This window comes from Amblyraja radiata, chromosome 38 (assembly GCF_010909765.2).
Source record: "Amblyraja radiata isolate CabotCenter1 chromosome 38, sAmbRad1.1.pri, whole genome shotgun sequence".
Taxonomy (NCBI): Eukaryota; Metazoa; Chordata; class Chondrichthyes; order Rajiformes; family Rajidae; genus Amblyraja; species Amblyraja radiata.
The window spans coordinates 11,419,418-11,438,483 of record NC_045993.1 but is presented as its reverse complement, the minus strand read 5'-3'; the positions used below and the strand labels follow the sequence as shown (position 1 = coordinate 11,438,483).

Sequence of the window (19,066 nt, the reverse complement as noted above, 5' to 3'; positions counted from 1 at the left end):
CAAGTAGGCACAGGAAGAGCTGTCGCCAACTATCCTCATTGACAGCGAGCAAGTACTAGTGCTCCCAGCTCTGCTAGACAAAGGATCAGTCTGAAGAAGGGTTTAGGCCCGAAACGTTGCCTATTTCCTGCGCTCCATAGATGCTGCCGCACCCGCTGAGTTTCTCCAGCATTTTTGTCTACCTTCTACTAGACCCAGCTGCAGTTCGGAAGAAAAGACACGCAGAAGCCCCCTCCCTCCCTCCCTTCCACCCTGCAGATATCTGCAGGATTACCAAAATATATCAACAACCTGGGTTCAATCCTGTTCATCAGCTCTGTCTATACAGGTTTCCTACTGTGTCTTACCATCAATGTATAGAATTGAGTATAGTTAACAACCACTGAAACAGAACAAATAGATCAGCTTCTTGAGACAGTTCCCATGTCCATTTCATGCCAGTTGTTGCTGTAGATCAGTTTGCCAGTAGTCACAGTGGTGCAAAAAAGGGATGATTGTATTTATTCTTTATTTATCTGCAGGACCACAGCAGCAAGCAAATCTTTTCCCTGCCATTTCACCAGGCTCCCAAACATTTGTTACATATAGACTATCGAAGACCGATGTTTTGGGCAGCAGTGGTGTAGCTTGTAGAGCTGCTGCCTCAATGCCAGCGACCCAGCTTCAGGCCTGTGGGGAGTTTGCACATTGCCTTTGATCACATGGGTTTCCTCCCACGTCCCACATGCGATGGTTGGTAGGTTAATTGGCCTCTGTAAATCGCCCCTAGTGTGTAGGAAATGGAAGTGGGATAAAACAGAACCAGTATGAACGAGTGATCGATGGTCAGCATGGACTCAGTGGGCCAAAGGGCCCATTTCCAAGCTGTATCTACAAACTAAAGGCAGGCGTTCGTAACCCAGGGAGGAACTTCACTACTTGTCTCATGGTAACAAAGGAAGAAAGACTCAAAGAAGGTAAAGTCAAATTTTTATTCTCAATGAATGTCACCATATATAAAAAAAACAAAAACATAATTTACTACACAGCCACAATGTTTGCCAGTCAGTACTTTGGGGGTTTTAAAAGACCAACATGACAGTCCCAATGCACTAATACTTAAAAAGATTTCAGGTACATGTCATGACTGCAACGTAGCTTTGGAAATGCAACTGCCCCTATGAAGCTTAGGGAGTTGAGAACGACATTCCTTCTCCCAATTAAAAAGGAACCCTAACCATATTGTAGATTCAGTGCACAACCCATTGCTCTGGTCTCAGGCCAAACTCAACTACCACCAGATACTACAACCCCAATTCCAATCTATCCTGTTAATCCTGTTCTCAGAAGGAATCACAGGCAATTCATGGAGTTATCTCAGTAGCCCACTAAACAACCTGGGTTTGGCTCAGTTAACACTGGTCGTGCAACTGCAGCCCAGTAATTAAAGCTGCCAGCATCCCACTGCAGATGACTCCGTGAACAATGCCTTGCTTAGCACTGTGTCTGAGCAGCACTCCTGGCAGTCAATCCAAAGCTGGGTTACAGCCTCTGGATATCATGTTGTCCACATCCAAAACACAATATCCACACATCAAGAAAGCCTACAGCAAGGCAGCACTCAAGATTCTGAGTGGTTTCTAGTTTCACATTCAGACCCGTGGAGCAGACTTAACAGGTCAGGCTTGCACTGAAAAATGTAGTCACCCAGTGCCAATTAACATCACCTCAGCCCCCCCTTCCCCGCAATCCCATCCTCCCCTGCACAATTGGTCACAGGCATCTTCTCATCAGTGAAAGCAGTGTGACCATCTAGCTTGAGCCACTTGAAGTAACAGGGTGAAAGGTATAAATCAACAGGGCTCTGGTTCAGATAGAGTAGATGCAGGTGGGCAAAACTGGATACTTGTCACTACAAGCTGGAGTGCTTGTCAACATTGGTCACACTCTCAAAGCACCTGCTGGAAAGGTAATGGATTTTAGTGTGCATGCATTAAATTGGAGGGTTGGGTGAGGAATCATCTATTATGAATGACATCCGCCTTCAAGGCTGGCTGGTGAAACAGTAGAGGCCAATTGGAAAGGGGTGAGAAACATCAGTGTTTCAAGCCAAATATTTGTCTCAATAACTTGCCAAAATAACAAAACTCATTTCTCTACCCAAACGCTGCAGCAACTGAGACTGGTTCATGATGAAATGATAATGAAATGAAAAAGCCAAGGGAGTGGGGCACGACACATTCCTTCTCCGGGTGACAGAACAAACCATATTGTGGCCTCTGCACAACCCATTTCCCTCCAACCCGACTCAAATGCTTTCTACAACCCTGCTTACAATCTACCCTGATAGTAGTGAGATCCTGTTTACAGAAGGAATCATAGGAGCATAATGTTTTAATTAAATTATTATTCTTTTTTAATTGCTAGGTTATAATTGTCAATGTATGCTGGGGTCATGTCAAGGTTGACTTTTATTAAACTCCCACCTGCTACAACCGTTCGTTACCTGCCTAACACATGTAAGCTTTAGCTGTGGGGATAAAGGGAGCTGTATTCTTTTTTCTCTGGGGTGCTGGGAGGAAGGAGGGAAGCATAACCATTTCCATTCTGGATTTTAAACATGTTTTCTGCTAGTGGAAATTTTTTTTTTACAAGGCTACCACTAACAGGAAATATTTAAAATATCACAGCTCAAAATATTCTTCCCTCTCCCCAAGCCTCAGAACAGGTGATCCAATTGACTAGAACCACAAATGCCAATGAAGAAAGTTGCTACGGTAGTTATGATTATGAAGCCTTTAGCTTGGCTGTGGCATGTTTCACAGTAACACTTAACTCTTGCCATTTGCAAGACAGAGTCTGTCATAAACCTACACCGCACACATTCAGACCTGGAGGGCTGATGTGCAAGGGAGGAATTTACAAAAAGCTTTTTGCAGAGGATAAATGAACAGGAGGTACATGGACATGTCGCAATAGACTCGAGTCACCACACAACTGCTGAAAGGTTAAGAGGCAATTCCTTGGGAAACACCAAAATCTAAAGTTCCGGTCATAAAAAGGTGGGGGACTTTCAGAATGTTAAATGGACGGGCGAGTCATTGGAAAAATTCATTATTTCAAGACTTTAAAAATAAATTTAGTTACGCCACGCTACTTTTAAATGGGGACAGAGGCAACTTAGAGGGACGAGGAAATCAGTAGCTGCTCAATCATAAATGTCAGGACATGATGCCCATGTTAATAATCAAGTGCCTTGTAGCAAGTCAAATGTTTCTAAACACAAGATGCGTTTGGAAACACAAAACACTCGTACAAAACCTAGAGAGAAAAGGCACAACAGAATTTGTAGTTATGCCTCTGGTTTCCAAAACTGGAAACACATTTGGAAAATGACTAACAAATACCAAGAACAGCTTCTTCAAACCAACTGCATTTGCCCAAATGGAGTTTGTTTGGAATCTCAGTTTACACCTCGATTCTCCCTTCCTTCCCCCCCCCCCCCCCCGTCTCTCTCTCTCTCTCTAGACAGCTTCTGCAGTAACATCCATTTTAACACGACTGTATTTTACAATGCACTCTGCCAGAGATGACAATCATTCCTCAAACAGTAACAAGGTCCCAAACAAGTTACTAAAAGAGTATGTGGGAATTTAGATCCACTTGCAGAAATCTAAAATACCATTTCCTCCCTTCCCCCCCCCCCCAACAAAAACAAATCACAGCTGTCCATGGGATAACCTAGACCTAATCTTAACCACTGCCCCCCCCTCAAAAAAAAAAATCAGAGTCAGGAATTTGCATTAAAATGTTTCTGTTTGAAAAGCAAACAAAAACAGTAAAGCAGCGTAAGAATGGTTCCATAGTAACTCAAGTGGCAACTATTATTCTCGGTGCTCTCTCTTTCTCCCACCACCCCATAGCAGTTACCATGCTGATGGATGTCAACTGATTCAGAAAAAAACTGTCAGTCGCACAACCAAATAACAGCTTCCTTTGAAAACAAGATTATCTACATATCGGATACTACAGTAGTCGCAATCCAGCCTGCAAATGGTGCGATGTGGACGGTGCGTATGTCAGGAGTGGTGGGCGGAGACCGATCTAACGCATCTTGTAGTCGATGGAACTGGACATTTCACACAGCTGCCCTTTGAATTCAATATCCACGGTGAAGTCGAGATCTCTCTGTTGGGAAAAATGTTGCACGTTTTAATAATTTCCCCCCACCTTGTTGAAATGAAATTGCTTAAAAGCTATGAAAACAATAAAAAGGAGGAAAAGTGCTGAGTAACTCAACTGATCAGGCAGCATATCTGGAGAACATGGTTAGGTGATGTTTTGGGTCATTCAAAAGCTTAACTGAGCAGAGACGGCTGTACCAAATCTCCAAATGGAGAACGTACCAACAGCCAGTCTTGGTGAAAGGGACCGACCATTTAATAATGTCTTCATTCAGAAGACCATGCAACTTTAGAAACATAGAAAATAGGTGCAGGAGGAGGCCATTCGGCCCTTCGAGCCAACACCGCCATTCATTGTGATCATGGCTGATTGTCCCCAATCAATAACCCGTGCCTGCCTTCTCCCCATATCAATTTTAGATTTCTTCCCAACACAGATCAGATTTTTAGATACGTAGGGAATCAGGTATCAATTGGTGCAGCGCCAGACACGGGTTTAGATTAGATTAGATTAGATAGAATTTATTGCCACACAGCCAGGCTGGTGGAAATTTGGGTTGTCTGCAGCGATACAATAATAAAGAACACACAACCACAATAAAACTGTAACACAAACATCCACCACAGCATTCATCACTGTGGTGGAAGGCACAAAATTTGGCCAGTCCTCCTCCATTTCCCCCCCGTGGTCAGGACCAGAGTCCAGAGTCAGTCCAGGATCGGTTCTTCCTCACCGGAGACCGCGGCTTTAAGTTGTTGTAGGCCGCAGACTGGCAGTCAAGATTTAAGTCCCCGCCGCAGCCAGAAGCACCGTAGACTGCAGGGCCGGCGGTCGAAGCTCCCCTCCAGGGGTGATGGTAGGTCCATGCCGGACCCGCGGTAGAAGTCGGCCGCGGGGCGGCAGTGATGGCTTCTTCTTACCCCGGGTCTCCAACGTGAGATCCTGGGCTGTAGACGCCGTGCCAGCTGGAGATCTGCAGACCGCGACTTCAGGCTGCCGGCTGCCCCGGGCCAGCGAAACGGAGCTCTCCCCTCCAGCGAGGGCTCATCCGCTCCACGCCGAGAGTCCACGCTGCGCCCGCCGCTGAAGCCCCGGGCGCGTCTCCGGGAAAAGCCGCGTCGATCCTTGATGTTAGGCCACGGGGGAGGCGACCTGGAAAAACTCGCCTCTCCGTGGAGGAGGCGACCGAAGCGGTTTCCCCTTACCCCCCCCACACAAAGAAACATTAAATACAGACTTTAAAACATACTAAAAAAAAAAAAAAAAGTTGAAAAACTGACGAGCTGCATGACATGGCTGCTGCCAGAGCAGCGCCCCCTCCGAAACCGACTGTTTGATTCTGACTACAGGTAGTCTGTATGGAGTTTGCACGTTCTCCGTGACCTCGTGGGTTTTCTCTGGGTGCTCCGGTTTCTTCCCACATTCTAGAGACGTACAGGTTTGTATGTTAATAGGCTTCTGCAAATTGTCTCTCACGTGTAGGATGTGAAACTGGGATAACATAGAACATGGGTAACCGATGGTCGGCACAGACATGGTGAGCCGAAGTGACCCGTTTCAATGACGTTTCTCTAAACTACTCCAGGGAATGTGTGGAAAGTGGACAGAGGATCAACCTACACGTATGCCTATAAGTTTAAGACACAGTGCTTGCTGGACAACATGGACAGGCGACATTTCGTGTCAAAACCCATCTTCAGACTGATGTGTTGCCTTTCCATGTTTTCCAGGGATGCTACCTGACCCCGAGTTACTACAGCAATTATATAATTTGATATAAACCAGCATTGCTACTAAACTTTTTGTCAGTTTGAGAAACGTGCCCACCGCTCACTACAAATTTAACACTGTTCCCACTTGGATTAATAGCAGTGGTCCCTGGACAACATCATTCCTCAATGCAGACCCAGTTCCAGACCATACAACACTCCGAATACAGGACATGGAGCCCGTTTGTGACTTCACACACTTACATTGTTCTTGGCGTTGGGTTTCATGCCAACTGTCCCAAAGATCTCCTCGCCTCGCTTGACTGTCAAATAGTCTTCCATGTAGAAAACTGTCTGCTTCCAGTGAGTGTAAGGGGCATCAGGGGCTGCAATTAAATAGACCATTTACACCATTGGCACAAATATTCTGCACGAACATTCTGCAGGGAAACAGTTCATAATCCTCGGAACAGGAGGGTAATGTCCGCACAAGCACACACAACAAAACATCACAACTGAGCACCAAGACAGAGGGAACAATTGCACGATTTATGAAATATTCCTTATTCCTTTGGGCGTCACAGCGGTAGAATTGCTGCCTTATGGTGCCAGAGACCCGGGTTCGATACTGACTACCGGTGCCGTCTGTATGGAGTTTGTACGTTCTCCCTGTGACCACGTGGGTTTCCACCAGGTACTCTGGTTTCCTCACACACTCCAAAGATGCGCAGATTTGTAGGTTAAGTGGCTTTGGTTTAAAAAAAAAATTTAAACAGTCCCTAGTGTGTGGGGTAGTGCTAGTGTACTTGCTAGTGTGATTGCTGATCGGCACGGACTTGGTGGGCCGAAGGGCCTCATTCTCTAATCTCTAAAGTCTAATAAATGTCTTAAAGGAGGAGAGTTCTTGTGTATTAAGGCAGAAGTTTATTTTAGTTTATTGTGACGTGTAGTGAGGTACAGTGAAAAGCTTTTGTTGCGTGCTATCCAGTCAGCAGAAAGACAATACATGATTACAATTGAGCCATGTACAGCGTATAGACACAAGGGTATAACGTTTAGTGCAAGGTAAAGTCTGATTCAGGATAGTCCAAGGGTCATCGTTAAATGGGCTGATCGACCTAGTACTACACTTGGTGGTCACCACCATCAAACAAGGGAACAGTCAAAGGAGTAAGGAGAGAATTAGGTGGTAAATTTCAAAAGACCACTAACAGTATTCTCAACTGTGGAGGTTAAATGTCAGGAGAGAATACTTGGTGTGGATGTGCTAAGATAGGGACGTTTATGGCTAAAGGTGTAGGAAAGAACAGATGCTGGTTTAAATCAATGATAGACACAAAATGCTGGAGTAACTCAGGCAGCATCTCTGGAGAGAAGGAATGGGTGACCTTTCGGGTCGAGACCCTTCTTCAGACTGATGTCAGGGGAGTGGGCAGTACCGAGATAAAATGTAGTCAGAGAACCGGGAAGGGGAAGGAAAGAGGGAAAGTGAGGTCTACTGGAAGTTAGAGAAGTCAATGTTCATGCAGCTTGGGTGTAAGCTGTGAGAAAATGAGGAGGGATTTGAAAACAAGAAGCTCCGAAAAGGTGTTTTTCTTTTAAACCCAGTACAAAGTGATCACAAAATGTCACCCATTCTGAAACAACCAAGTACCCTTCAGTCAGTACCTGTGGAGAACCCAGTCCTCTTGTGGCAGCGAGTGAACTCAATGTTGAAGTACGCCACCAATGCGTGGATGTAGTCATTGCGTGTGACTTGAAGGCAGAAAGGCGACGTGAAGGATAGGTCGTCGACCTTCACTGTGTAAATATCCACCTCCTGAATGGAAAGAGAATTCAGTAGGAATGAACTCTTACACACCCAGCAACTACTCCCCTCTCCCCACCGACTCATACAACTCAGGGAGCGCAGTGGCATAGCTGCCGTTTCACAGCATGAGGCCCGGGTTAGATCCTAACCTCGGGTGCTGTCTGTGTGGAGTTTGCACATTATAGTCAATAGACAATAGGTGCAGGAGTAGGCCATTCGGCCCATTCAATGTGATCATGGCTGATCATCCCCAATCAGTAACCCTGCCTTTTCCCCATATCCCCCGACTCCACTCTCTTTAAGAGCCCTATCTAGCTCTCTTGAAAGTATCCAGAGAACCGGCCTCCACCGCCCTCTGAGGCAGAGAATTCTAGACTCACAACTCGTGTGGAAAAAGTGTTTCCTCAACCCTCTCATCCTTCTAAACTCCATCATTCTCCCTGTGACTGCGTGGCCTTCATCCGAGTTTCCATTTTCCTCCCACATCCCAAAGACGTGCAGATTAGTAGGTTCATCGTCCTCTGTAAATGGGCAGTAGTATGTAGGGAATGGATGAAAGTGGGAGAACTAGTGTGAAGGGGTGATCGTTGGTGGGTGTGGACCTGGTGGTCCGAAGGGCCTGTTTACATTATGTATCATTCAAACAATCAATCCTACCAGGGTGGAGGCCTTCTGATTGCCGGCATATTGCCATACAACAGTAGCACAACCATTCCCATCAAACCGTAATCCATTTAACCTCACATTCCCCAAATGGAACAAACTCATGCACTAACCTTGATGAGACAGGCATTGGTCACCAACTGTTTGGGATCCACCACATCCACCAGTGGTTCCTTGATGGCCACATCCTTGATGCAGGACATATCAAAACCATAGACATTCTCCCACCCTGCAGGAAGAGCACAAACAGGCAGGTTACACCAAAACTATATAAAATTCTACCCTACAAAATTTGCCTTGCCCTTAACAAAAGCTTGAAAGGGCTCAGAGAAGATTTATGAGGATGTTGCCAAGACTCGAGGGCCTGAGGTATAGGGAGAGGTTGACCAGGCTAGGACTGTATTGCTTGGAGCGCAGGTGGATGAGAGGCGATCTTAGAGGTGTACAAAATCACGAGGGGAATAGATCAGGTAAACGCACAAAGTCTCTTGCACAGAGTAGGGGTATCGAGAACCAGACGACATAGGTTTAAGGTGAGGGGGGGGGGGGAAACATTTGATAGGAACCAGAGGGCTCCCTTTTTTTTTTTTACTCAAAAGGTGGTGGATGAACGGAACGCGTGCTGGAAGAGGTAGTGGAGTCAGTACTATCGCAACGTTTTAGAAACATTTAGACAAGTACATGGATATGGGTAGGTTTATAGCAAGGATTCCCAACCTGGGGCAAATTCACCCCCAGGGGGTAAAGATCGCCTACCTAGGGGGTAAATTTGTTGATTCTGAATGCTTACATATTTTTTCTCATTGACTGACTATGTTTGGTTCTGGTATACTGTTCATCATTAGTTGTTCATAAATAAGTGAAATAACATTGTTATGTGCTATTAAAGGTGCCGGGGTAAACGGGACGCAAAAAGTTGGGAACCCCTGGTTTAGAGCAGTATGGACCAAACACAGGCAGGTGGAACTAGTGTAGATTGGGCATGTTGGTTGGCGTGGGCAATTAGGCCGAAGGGCATGTTTCCACGTTGAATGATTATGTCACAGGGGGTGGGTTCAAGTACTTGAAATAATCAGCACCACCCCAGCACTTAAAAAAATCAATAATTTATCATGCTAAAATTAAATGTCTTGAATTTCAGTGATGGTCACCCACACCCCATTGGCCTGAAACATCCACCAGAGCCCAGGACAGGAAAATGGGTGAAATGCAATTTTGAAATAAAGTACCTGAATAGGCCTTAGAGCCAACATGCGAGCACAAGTTAACCAAAACGCCAATTCCTAGCTACTGTTTGCAGGAGTTAGCGATGCACAAATTAGCTGAGCCTTATATTACAACAGCAGATGCGCTCCATCAATACTTCACCGGCAGCACAACTCTGACAATACAAACTACCCGCCACTCTGCAAACTTACAATGGATTTTATAATCCTTGTATTGTCGGTCCTCAATGGCTGTGACGTACAAAGCAGCTCGGTCAGGGAAAATCAGCCCATCTGGTCGCTAAAAAAAAAAAACCAAAAACAGGTTTTAATCAGTGAAAAATAAACACAGCAAAAATCCAGCCTCACATACGCACCGTGTCTGGGATAGATGGTACGTGTTGGACAGCCAGGTGCAAGTCCAAACTAAAACCTTGGCTCTTATAGCACCATCAGAGACCTTGTTGGTTAAAATGCAAATGACCAGTATCTTCAGCACGCAGCCGAAGTGGGGTAAAGGCAGATGCAATCATGGCTTTCACTATCCAAGGCAATCCTTGAGACGAAGGTATTAGTACCATGGGGAAACCAGGGAGTGGAATGACAGAACTGGTATTTCCATGGACAATCTAGGATTTGAAGAACAAAGCATCCTGTTTTGTGCTGCATCATTCTGTGATTCATGAAAGCGGGATGGAGCAGATCGTTATTTCTAAAACAGAGGATGAGGGAAATTGGGCAAAATTTAGTTATGATTGGCACATGCACTTCACATTGTTAAATAGGCTCGTGGACTTCCAGCTGCCAGAATTAATCACAATACTCTTTCCATTTGCTTCGATACGTACCAGCCACTTGTCCCGTGCGTAGATAACCGTGTTCAGCATTGACTCGTAAAAGAGACAGTAGCCCATCCACTCACTGATGATGATGTCCACCTTCTCCACTGGCAAGTCCACTTCCTCCACCTTGCCCTTGATTATTGTGATAACTGAAACAGGAAAGAACAACGGACACTCACAAGCTGCACCGTCTCCCCTTCCACCAAATTTTAACCTCCAAAAACATGAAAGATTGAGCATAGCATGAAACAAGAGGGGACCCAACCCGTGAGGGCATTTAGCTGAGTCACCCATAGTAGACCTGAGCTTTTTTTGGCTCGTAATTTCCAAAATAACGTAAGTGGTTCTCCAAATCCCAATTGAAATGCATTATAACCAATGTGGCCCGCCTGATCCAAACAGCGTTCCCTAATCAATCACTCGTGTTAAATCTAATTTGTGGTATGGAAATACATTGTGTAGCAGAACAACGTGTACCAAGGACACGCAGGTATACTATGACAGGTGGAGTACCACCATTAGAATATCAAACAACAAAAAGCTAGCTCAGATGTAGTATAGACTTGTGATGCTTCTACTATTGCACAACATGTTTGGCGGAAGGCTGCATTTCGTGACAAGACTATAGCCACCAAGAAATGAAAATGACTGGGTAATTCCATTCCAGTCAAACCTAGAGACCATACTGAGGCGATAGATTTGTCTGCAACTACCCTCAAGCTCATCATGTGTTTTTTTTATTTGGGAAGGATGCTACAACTTCAGGCTCTACTGCAAACTTTCCACTTGAAATAGACTAAACTGTACCATGCTGAACTCCGTATGTATCCGAATACTGATCTCAACAGGTGAATCTTGAGAAACTGCTCAAGGAAATAGGACAAGCCTGACCCTTCCAAACCTGGACACACGCAAGAAAGCTAAGGACTTGCAGGTTAGCAGTTTTACTTGGCGTTTTTGTAATGCAGACCACAAGACCCATTTACCCACAATCTCCACCGTCTCAATATTGATCACCCAAAAGATCCCAAGCACAAAAACACAAAATTGCACCAGAGACAATTAAAATACTGAATTTCCTCTACTCAAACAGCTTCTCTCTGGACACATACCCTCCTAATATTACAAATCTTGCTAGCACTGGATTTCAATCTTTCAAAGCTCTTCCAAATTTATACATCATGCTTACCTGGTGTAATTAAACATCCCCTGAAAACATATTTCCCCCAGCTCCTTGCCACTCAATTTTTTGCTTGGAAGTGTCCCATTCACTTTATAAAGCATGTGTAATCATGAACAGCAGCAGCACACCTAAAGTATTCTTTGTATGAAGTCTACTTAGTTCAGCTGGGCGGCAGCAGCAGGGAGGAAAACCTGCCCCGCTCCAATCAATTATTAAGTGATCCCATGCATAGCACAATTTGAGAACCGACAAACTAGGCTATAAACCCACAGCCACAACCTGCAAGCCAGGTCTTGGCCAGGTACCAAGCTGTTGCAAACTGAATAGCATACAAATGGGCAATTACAAAATAAGCAAATAATTTATTTTGTCTGTAATTTTTTTTTAAATGCACATAAAACAAACATAATACAGGCAAGTCTCCAGGTTACAGAAAGGGCTTCATTCCCGAGAACTGTCCATAAACCGATTTCTCCACAGGTCACTGTAGCTACCCATATCGCATTGTTCCAGACACATTTGACACAATTCTTACATTTCATCAAACCTAATACTAACACAAGCCATAATAATACTGAGGGAATATATACAGCATAGTTATGAACACAAGACATTTTATTACGATCTTGAAAAGTGCTTAAAAATACGGGAGAATTTGAGTAAAGTTGGATTTCCAGATGGCGGGTCATTCATAACCCAGGAAGTCGCTGGATTGTGGATCCTTACCATGGTTCAGGTTGTTTGCTTTGATGATCTTCTCAGCATATTCAGAGATATTGGAACACTCAATCTGCCATTTAATAAAAAAACACATTTTACAGGAAGAATAATCATTTGAGTTTTCTTTTATCAAAAGGACAGCTAACACCAATTAAAATGAAGTCTAGAATGAAAAGATTCTCAAATGCAAGAATTCAAAAATGAACCTCGAATACCTATTGTTTAAGAGGGAACTGCAGATGCTGAAAATCAAAGGTAGACAAAAATGCTGGAGAAACTCAGTGGGTGAGGCAGCATCTATGGAGCAAAGGAAATAGGCCCATACCTATTCATCATGATGAAGATTATTCAGAAGGACTACCATCGTGGCAAGCATCATGAAGTCTAACCATTCAAAGAACAGTAGAAAATAGACAGACAAAGCTAACCAAAATATTGAGGCATTAGACTAGGTAATTCCTGCATCACCATTTTTGGTCAGTCAATGAGGCGAACTGTTCCCACAAGCCCTGGGAGGCATTGTAGCTGTTTGACAACTGCCAACTACAATCAGCTACAGTATAAATAGGGTTCACTTAGCACGGTTGGCACACAGCCACCCCGCTTCAATGTTTACCAGATAAAGATACGGCATTTACATGCCATCTATTTCAAACTATTCAAAGCAATTGAGGTACACAATTTTTGAAACCACCTGTTCCGACATCAGGAGATTTAAACTCCTGCAGGACTTTGAATGCACAGATCCTTGGTTTAATGTCACATGTGAAAGACAGCCAGGACTACCTTCAAATGAGACTAGCTCCATATAGATTAGGTGTGATCCTTACCCCAATAACCTTCTTAGCACCAGCCTTCGCCGCAAACATGCACAGGATGCCCGTTCCACTTCCCACATCCAGGACTATCTTATCCTTGAAGAGATGCTTGTTATGGTACATGGAGTTTCTGTAGGTTAAAGTGCGAACCTCATCCTTCAGCATTTCCTGCGAGGAGAAAAACCATTGAAAGAGTCACAAAGGCTTACAGGGCCAGGGACTGGGGTTAGGCCCTTTCTCAAAATGAATGCAGGCTTCTTTGCTGCTGCCAGCTTCAAATGCCAAAATTAATTAGATGGACTCCAAATTTACCCTCTAGCGGGCACTGAGAACGCAAGAAATAAATAGGTAATTCCACAGGACTATTGCTGATCTTTTACCTCAGCACCCCTCCTTCACTGGATATTCAATAATCAATAGGTCTTATCAAATATAATCAGTACTGAGCATCCACAGCCCTCTTTGGAAGGACATAACAAATACACTACTCAATGGGTGAAGACATTTATTTTCAACTCTTCCGAATGGCCAACTTCATTTTATATTCTGACCCTTGCTACTGGATACTCTAAGCAGGTAAAACATAATCCCCACATCTCTTATCGAGCCCAATACAAATATTGCACATTTCAATTAGACCATTTAATTTCTTCTGAACACTGGAAGGCACAACCCCAGTCTGTTTGATTTCTCTCCTTCCAGAAAACCACCCTTCAAGATTTCCGGTCCACTGGCTGCATTCCCTTTATCACAACTAAACCTTTCATCGGAGGAGATGCACAATATTTCAGACACAATGCCACCAAAGCCCTATATAACTGGGACCAATACATTTCTATGCTGTTGAGATGTTCAGCTAAACACTTTGCACCTAAATCCTGTGGCAACAAAATGCAACAACCTGTCCATTGACATTTAACTGCAATCTCACTAGAAGAAAACCAGCGATAGTGATCAAATGCTCCCAGTTAGTCATGGAATAAGTTGCATTCCAAGTAATGGTCGTAGCTAGCTATCTGCTAAAAAAAAATAAAGCGCAAACATCAAGACTAGCAAAGTAATTATTTCACGAAGACATACTGGTATCAATACTTTCACACTACCATAATATCCCCAAAGTACTTTAAGATCAATGAAGAGCTTTTCAGAGACAAACATAGGAGTCAATGTGCACAAAGCAGGCTGCCATTGCCCACACTAGCCAGTATGTCAACCCCTCTGGGAACCCTCTAAAACACAGGTAGGTCCCTGCTGAACACCTTGTCAGCAAAATACCCCAAAGTGGAGCAGGCCTTCAGCACTATGCAGCAGAATCAGCATGGGTTTCTATAGCATAAGAACCCACAACATTTTGAGCAGTGGGGAATGTTAGGTAAAGACGTGCAGTTGACATTACCATTGATTTGGTTGTTTAAATGGAATAACAACTCTAACCAAGTTTTGCTACTCACCTCATGAATTCCAAAGTGCGCATAGGAATCAAAGTAATAATCCTTGGAGGTCATGTCCTCGGCCTCAGCCTTGACTGGTGTACTTCCATCTGGGGCACCAGGGAGTGAGGTAACCTGGTCAAATCGTTGCATTGAAATAGGGCATGTTGAGAAAGCATTAACCATAATCTTCAATTGACTTTAACATCTTCCTCATTTTCAAACCCCTTCAAGGAGTCTTCTTCTCCATACCTCTCTTTACATTCCATTACAAGTACCTCTCCCTATAAGATCTACAGCTGCCCAAATTTGTACACTTTTGCCAATGTTATATCTGTACCTGGATAGGAAAAGTATAGAGAGATGTAGGTCAAGCACAGGCAAAAGGGACTAATTTAGATGGGGCATCTTGGTCAGGATGGATGAGGTGGGCATGTTTCCATGTTGTATGATTCTATGCAAGCCTACTAAGTTGTCTCCAAAATTGCTCCAATCCCAACAGCTGACACTTCAACTGCCAAATGTACTAAGTCAGATACTTTCCAAACTTTCTCTATTTTACTTCCAGCATGAACGATAACATGGTCAGCGTTTCATTTTTGGTTTAACCGCTATAATGTACAAACTGAAATACACACAGTAACTACACAAATTCAAGTTGTTAATATTCAATTCTGATACAAGGACAATATAAACATCTAGAACAGCAAAAGTATTTAAATGCCTCAAAATAAAATCCAAATGTAATATGCCAGTTTTAATTACATTAAAGAAAGTAGCTAGGAATAACATGAGGTACATAGCCATGTCACTGAGTGTTACTTGTGTTAGCCTTTGTATTAGAGGAGTAATAATTGCTATGTACATCACCAGGTAATTCTGGGTCTGGGGAAAGGACTCAGCAAAACTGAGTAAAGTAATAATGAAAGCAAAAAGCAATAATGAGCAAGAAAATCCAGTACCAGCTATTTACCTACTGTCTATTGTCTACTTGTGGTTTTAAAGAGAACAAGAGGGAACATTGTAGCTTACCCTGCCATAGTTTTTGGACGTTCACTTGATTTGTACTGCTCCTAGACTGAAATATTATTCAATTCTGCCTATTGTTTAAAGGAAATGAAATAAACTAGAGAATGTTAGGACATTTAGCCTAAATTTCTTGAGGACTATGTTCTAATTAGCTTGTTAATTTGGGACATATTAACCAACGTATTCAAAACAGTCATCAGATCAGAGGGCAGTATGGGGTTTGTAAACAGCAGGTCATACGCAACAAACTAGTTGACGAAAAATGTCTAAAGGATGCTTTTTATACTCACTATCACAAGGCACTGATATGGTCCCTCAAAGATAATTTACCTAAACTTAAAACTCAGAACAGAGTTCAAAGACCTGGCTGTAAAATTCACTCAGCAACACAAAAGGGATGAGAAAGTACTTGAAGTATGATGGACACAAAATGCTGGAGTAATTCAGAGGGACAGGAAGCATCTCTGGATAGAAGGAATGGGTGATGTTTCGGGTTGAGAGCCTTCTTCAGACTAACAGTCAGCGGAGAGAGAGGTAAGGAAGTGCAAGGTGTGAAAACGGGACAAGGGGTACGGAGATCGCAAAAAACAGAATAAATCATTGTTAGCTGAGAGACAGTAACAAACAACAAAGCAAACAGATAATCGGAGATAGTCAGATGGGTTGGAGAAATGGAGAGAAAGGGAAAACGTGGGTTACTTTGAAGTTAGAGAAGTCAATATTCATACCGCTGGGGTGTAAGCTGCAAATATTGGGTTTGCAATTATTTATAATATCTATAAAAAATTCTGATGATGTATTTGCTGATAACAACGAAGCAGCACAGCAGCAGTTACGAATGGTGTTTCTTCACAGATCAAGTGATGAGGTTTCTAACCAATGCGAGAAATTTGTGAGCAAATGTGGATGTCCTCCCCCAGCCCAAGACCAAATGGATAATGTAAACTGTAAACTTAGTTGCGTAGAGTTTGAGCGGAAGTGTTCGGAAAATATGTAGAAGAATATGCGAGGAGAACGTAGGATTAATGCAAATGGTTAGGATGGAACTGCAGACGATGGTTTAAACCAAAGATAGACAAAAAATGCTGGAGAAACCTAGCGGGACAGGCAGCATTTCTGGAGAGAAGGAATGGGTGAAGGAAAAGGAAAGGAAAAGCTTTTCCCACTGAGAGTAGGGAAGATTCAAACAAGGGGACATGACTTGAGAATTAAGGGACTGAAGTTTAGGGGTAACATGAGGGGGAACTTCTTTACTCAGAGAGTGGTAGCTGTGTGGAATGAGCTTCCAGTGAAGGTGGTGGAGGCAGGTTCGTTTTTATCATTTAAAAATAAATTGGATAGTTATATGGATGGGAAAGGAATGGAGGGTTATGGTCTGAGCGCAGGTATATGGGACTAGGGGAGACTATGTGTTCGGCACGGACTAGAGGGGTCGAGATGGCCTGTTTCCGTGCTGTAATTGTTATATGGTTATATGGTTATATGGGTGGAGTTTCAGATCCGATCCGAAACGTGATCACCCATTCCTTCTCTCCAGATGCTGCCTGTCCCGCTGAGTTACTCCAGCATTTTGTGTCTAATGGAAAAGATTGGTTGGCGTAGACTTGATGGGCTGAAGGTCCGTTTACAACTGCATAACTGTGAAACAGAGCTTTAATATAGATGTAAACATTTGTTCCTACTATATTAATGGGTAGGCAAAGCTGGAAAATGCATTTCAATGCTGGCAAAGGTGACGGCATCCAAGTTGGACGAAGAGACAATCAGAACTCACTTGCTAAATGATAAAAAATAAAGCTATAAATAGAGGCACAAAGGGACTTGGAAGTGCAAGCACATAGAATAGAAGTGTCATTAACAGGTACAGAAATAGTCAATATGGCAAACAGAATGATGACCTTCATATAGAAAGAAACAAGGTGCAAGGGGATAGTAGCTACATTGCAGCCAAACTAAAAGGAGGCCTTTTTAGACAACAAATGTAATCTTCACATTGCCAGGCATCATATCACAAAGGACTATACAGATCTGAGTGGGAGCGAAAGAACAGAGTATATATCAACTAAAATGATTATAAAAAGATTGCATAAAATAAAACTGCAATTCAGAAGATTAAACTGTGAATGGGCTGTGTGTTCCAATGTCAGTGATTGTAGAGGGTTGGAGCATTTGACTGCGTGGGCTGTGCATGGGAAGAGGGTCTGGGCATCAGCTTGAGACAAGAGGGGAAGGTGGGCTGGCTCAGTTTGCACAAGAGGCGTGGGGCTGGGCATGGAGAAAGGAGCAAGATGGAGAGCGGGAAGGGGGCGGCGTTGATTGAGGGAAAGGAATCATGCGTTGGGGAGAGGGACTGAGGCGACCTTTACTGGAAAAAAAAGGTGGAGAAGGGGTGCTAGTCCCGTAGCTTGGGAAGGGTTGTTGAATGTTGCTGTTCCATTGAAGGTAGACGAGGGGACACAATGTGTGAGGAGGGGACGGGGTGCCCCTGGTCATCCCAGCTCTGGCCCCAGGTCCTCCCAGCCCTCAAAGCCCCGCAGGGGGGGGGGAGAGAGTGCGTGAGCCTTCTAGATTATATAAATTGAAAAATAAATTAGAAAGGTTCGTTCATTGAGCTCCCTGCGCCGCCCCCCACACACTCGTGAGCGGTAACCAGGGGCCGGGCCGCACGCCGCCGCCATTTTGCCGCCGCGCCGTCCCGCCTCGAACGACCCATTGAGCGGCCGCCGCCCCTCCCACCGCCTCCCTCCCTCCCTCCCTCCCCGCCCGCCCGTCCGCCCCGCGCCTTCACCAAAGCAAAACACACGTCATTCGGTGAAGAAACATCGTGGCCATTCACCTCCGGTTTCACCCTCATGCGACTCCCCTCTGCTTCAACACCCACCTCCATGCACTCGGCCATCTTGTGAAAGAAGTGCCGTCATGTTCGCCCCGCCTTTTATACCGGGAGGGAAATCTGGTCCCGCCCCTACTCAATCCCGATTGGCCGCCTGTCCAGTCGGCTCTGATATAATTGGACAAATTAGGTGCCAGTCACGAACACCGCCTCCGTTCGCAGCGGCGTCGAGAGCAACGATTGGTTCATTCACACGTCACTCCAGACAAAGGCCTCTGTTCATTGGTTTGGCGAACGGTAGGGGCGTTTCTCTCGGTCTAGGATACGTTGATTGGATGGTTGTGCCGTCTATCAACCAAAAGGAGGCGGGATGTGGTAGGGCACCGCCCCCTCCCAGGCGGCGTGTGATTGGTCGGTGGCGGCCGGCAGGAAGCAGTGCACATCCACACGTGGGGCCGGTCGGAGGATGCTGTGCCCTCTCTGCACGTGGGAGCCTGGGGCTGGAGACTCAGCTCCACCTCACTCGTCCTCTTCACTACTCGGATGAAATGCATAAAACCCCATACTATGCACTCGGCAGAAAAGGAAAGATGGGTCATTTTCATTCGATTCATAACACTCATCTTGACTAGGGTTGCCAACTTTCTCACTCCCAAATAA

At 44.4% G+C, this 19,066-nt stretch overlaps 1 protein-coding gene across 2 annotated transcripts; it reads right to left on the bottom strand.

Annotated features, from left to right (window-relative positions):
* Positions 1-957: 957 nt before the first annotated feature.
* On the bottom strand, positions 958-18,524 carry prmt1 (protein arginine methyltransferase 1). Of its 2 annotated transcripts, none has more exons than XM_033013332.1 (10): positions 18,410-18,524; positions 14,566-14,679; positions 13,127-13,282; positions 12,303-12,366; positions 10,400-10,542; positions 9,765-9,852; positions 8,460-8,575; positions 7,542-7,692; positions 6,138-6,259; positions 958-4,167 (listed from the first exon to the last, which is right to left on the bottom strand). In XM_033013332.1, exons 1-10 carry the CDS (start codon positions 18,470-18,472, stop codon positions 4,084-4,086), a joined length of 1,101 nt encoding a protein of 366 aa, XP_032869223.1. In that variant the 5' UTR covers positions 18,473-18,524; the 3' UTR covers positions 958-4,083. The 2 variants fall into 2 exon arrangements, with proteins under 2 accessions (XP_032869223.1, XP_032869224.1); XM_033013333.1 differs by having other exon boundaries at positions 18,455-18,518.
* Between the last annotated feature and the right edge of the window lie 542 nt (positions 18,525-19,066).

What these genes read in the sequence shown, in the direction of transcription:
- prmt1 (XM_033013332.1), bottom strand. Translation starts at nt 18,472, where the DNA reads ATGGCCGAGTGCATGGAGGTGGGTGTTGAAGCAGAGGGGAGTCGCATG. An exon ending in GCATGAGGGTGAAACCGGAG is followed by an intron (nt 14,680 to 18,409) that starts GTGAATGGCCAC and finishes CGATTTGACCAG; the next exon opens with GTTACCTCACTCCCTGGTGC. An exon ending in CAAGGATTATAAAATCCATT is followed by an intron (nt 8,576 to 9,764) that starts GTAAGTTTGCAG and finishes CTCTTCCTGCAG; the next exon opens with GGTGGGAGAATGTCTATGGT.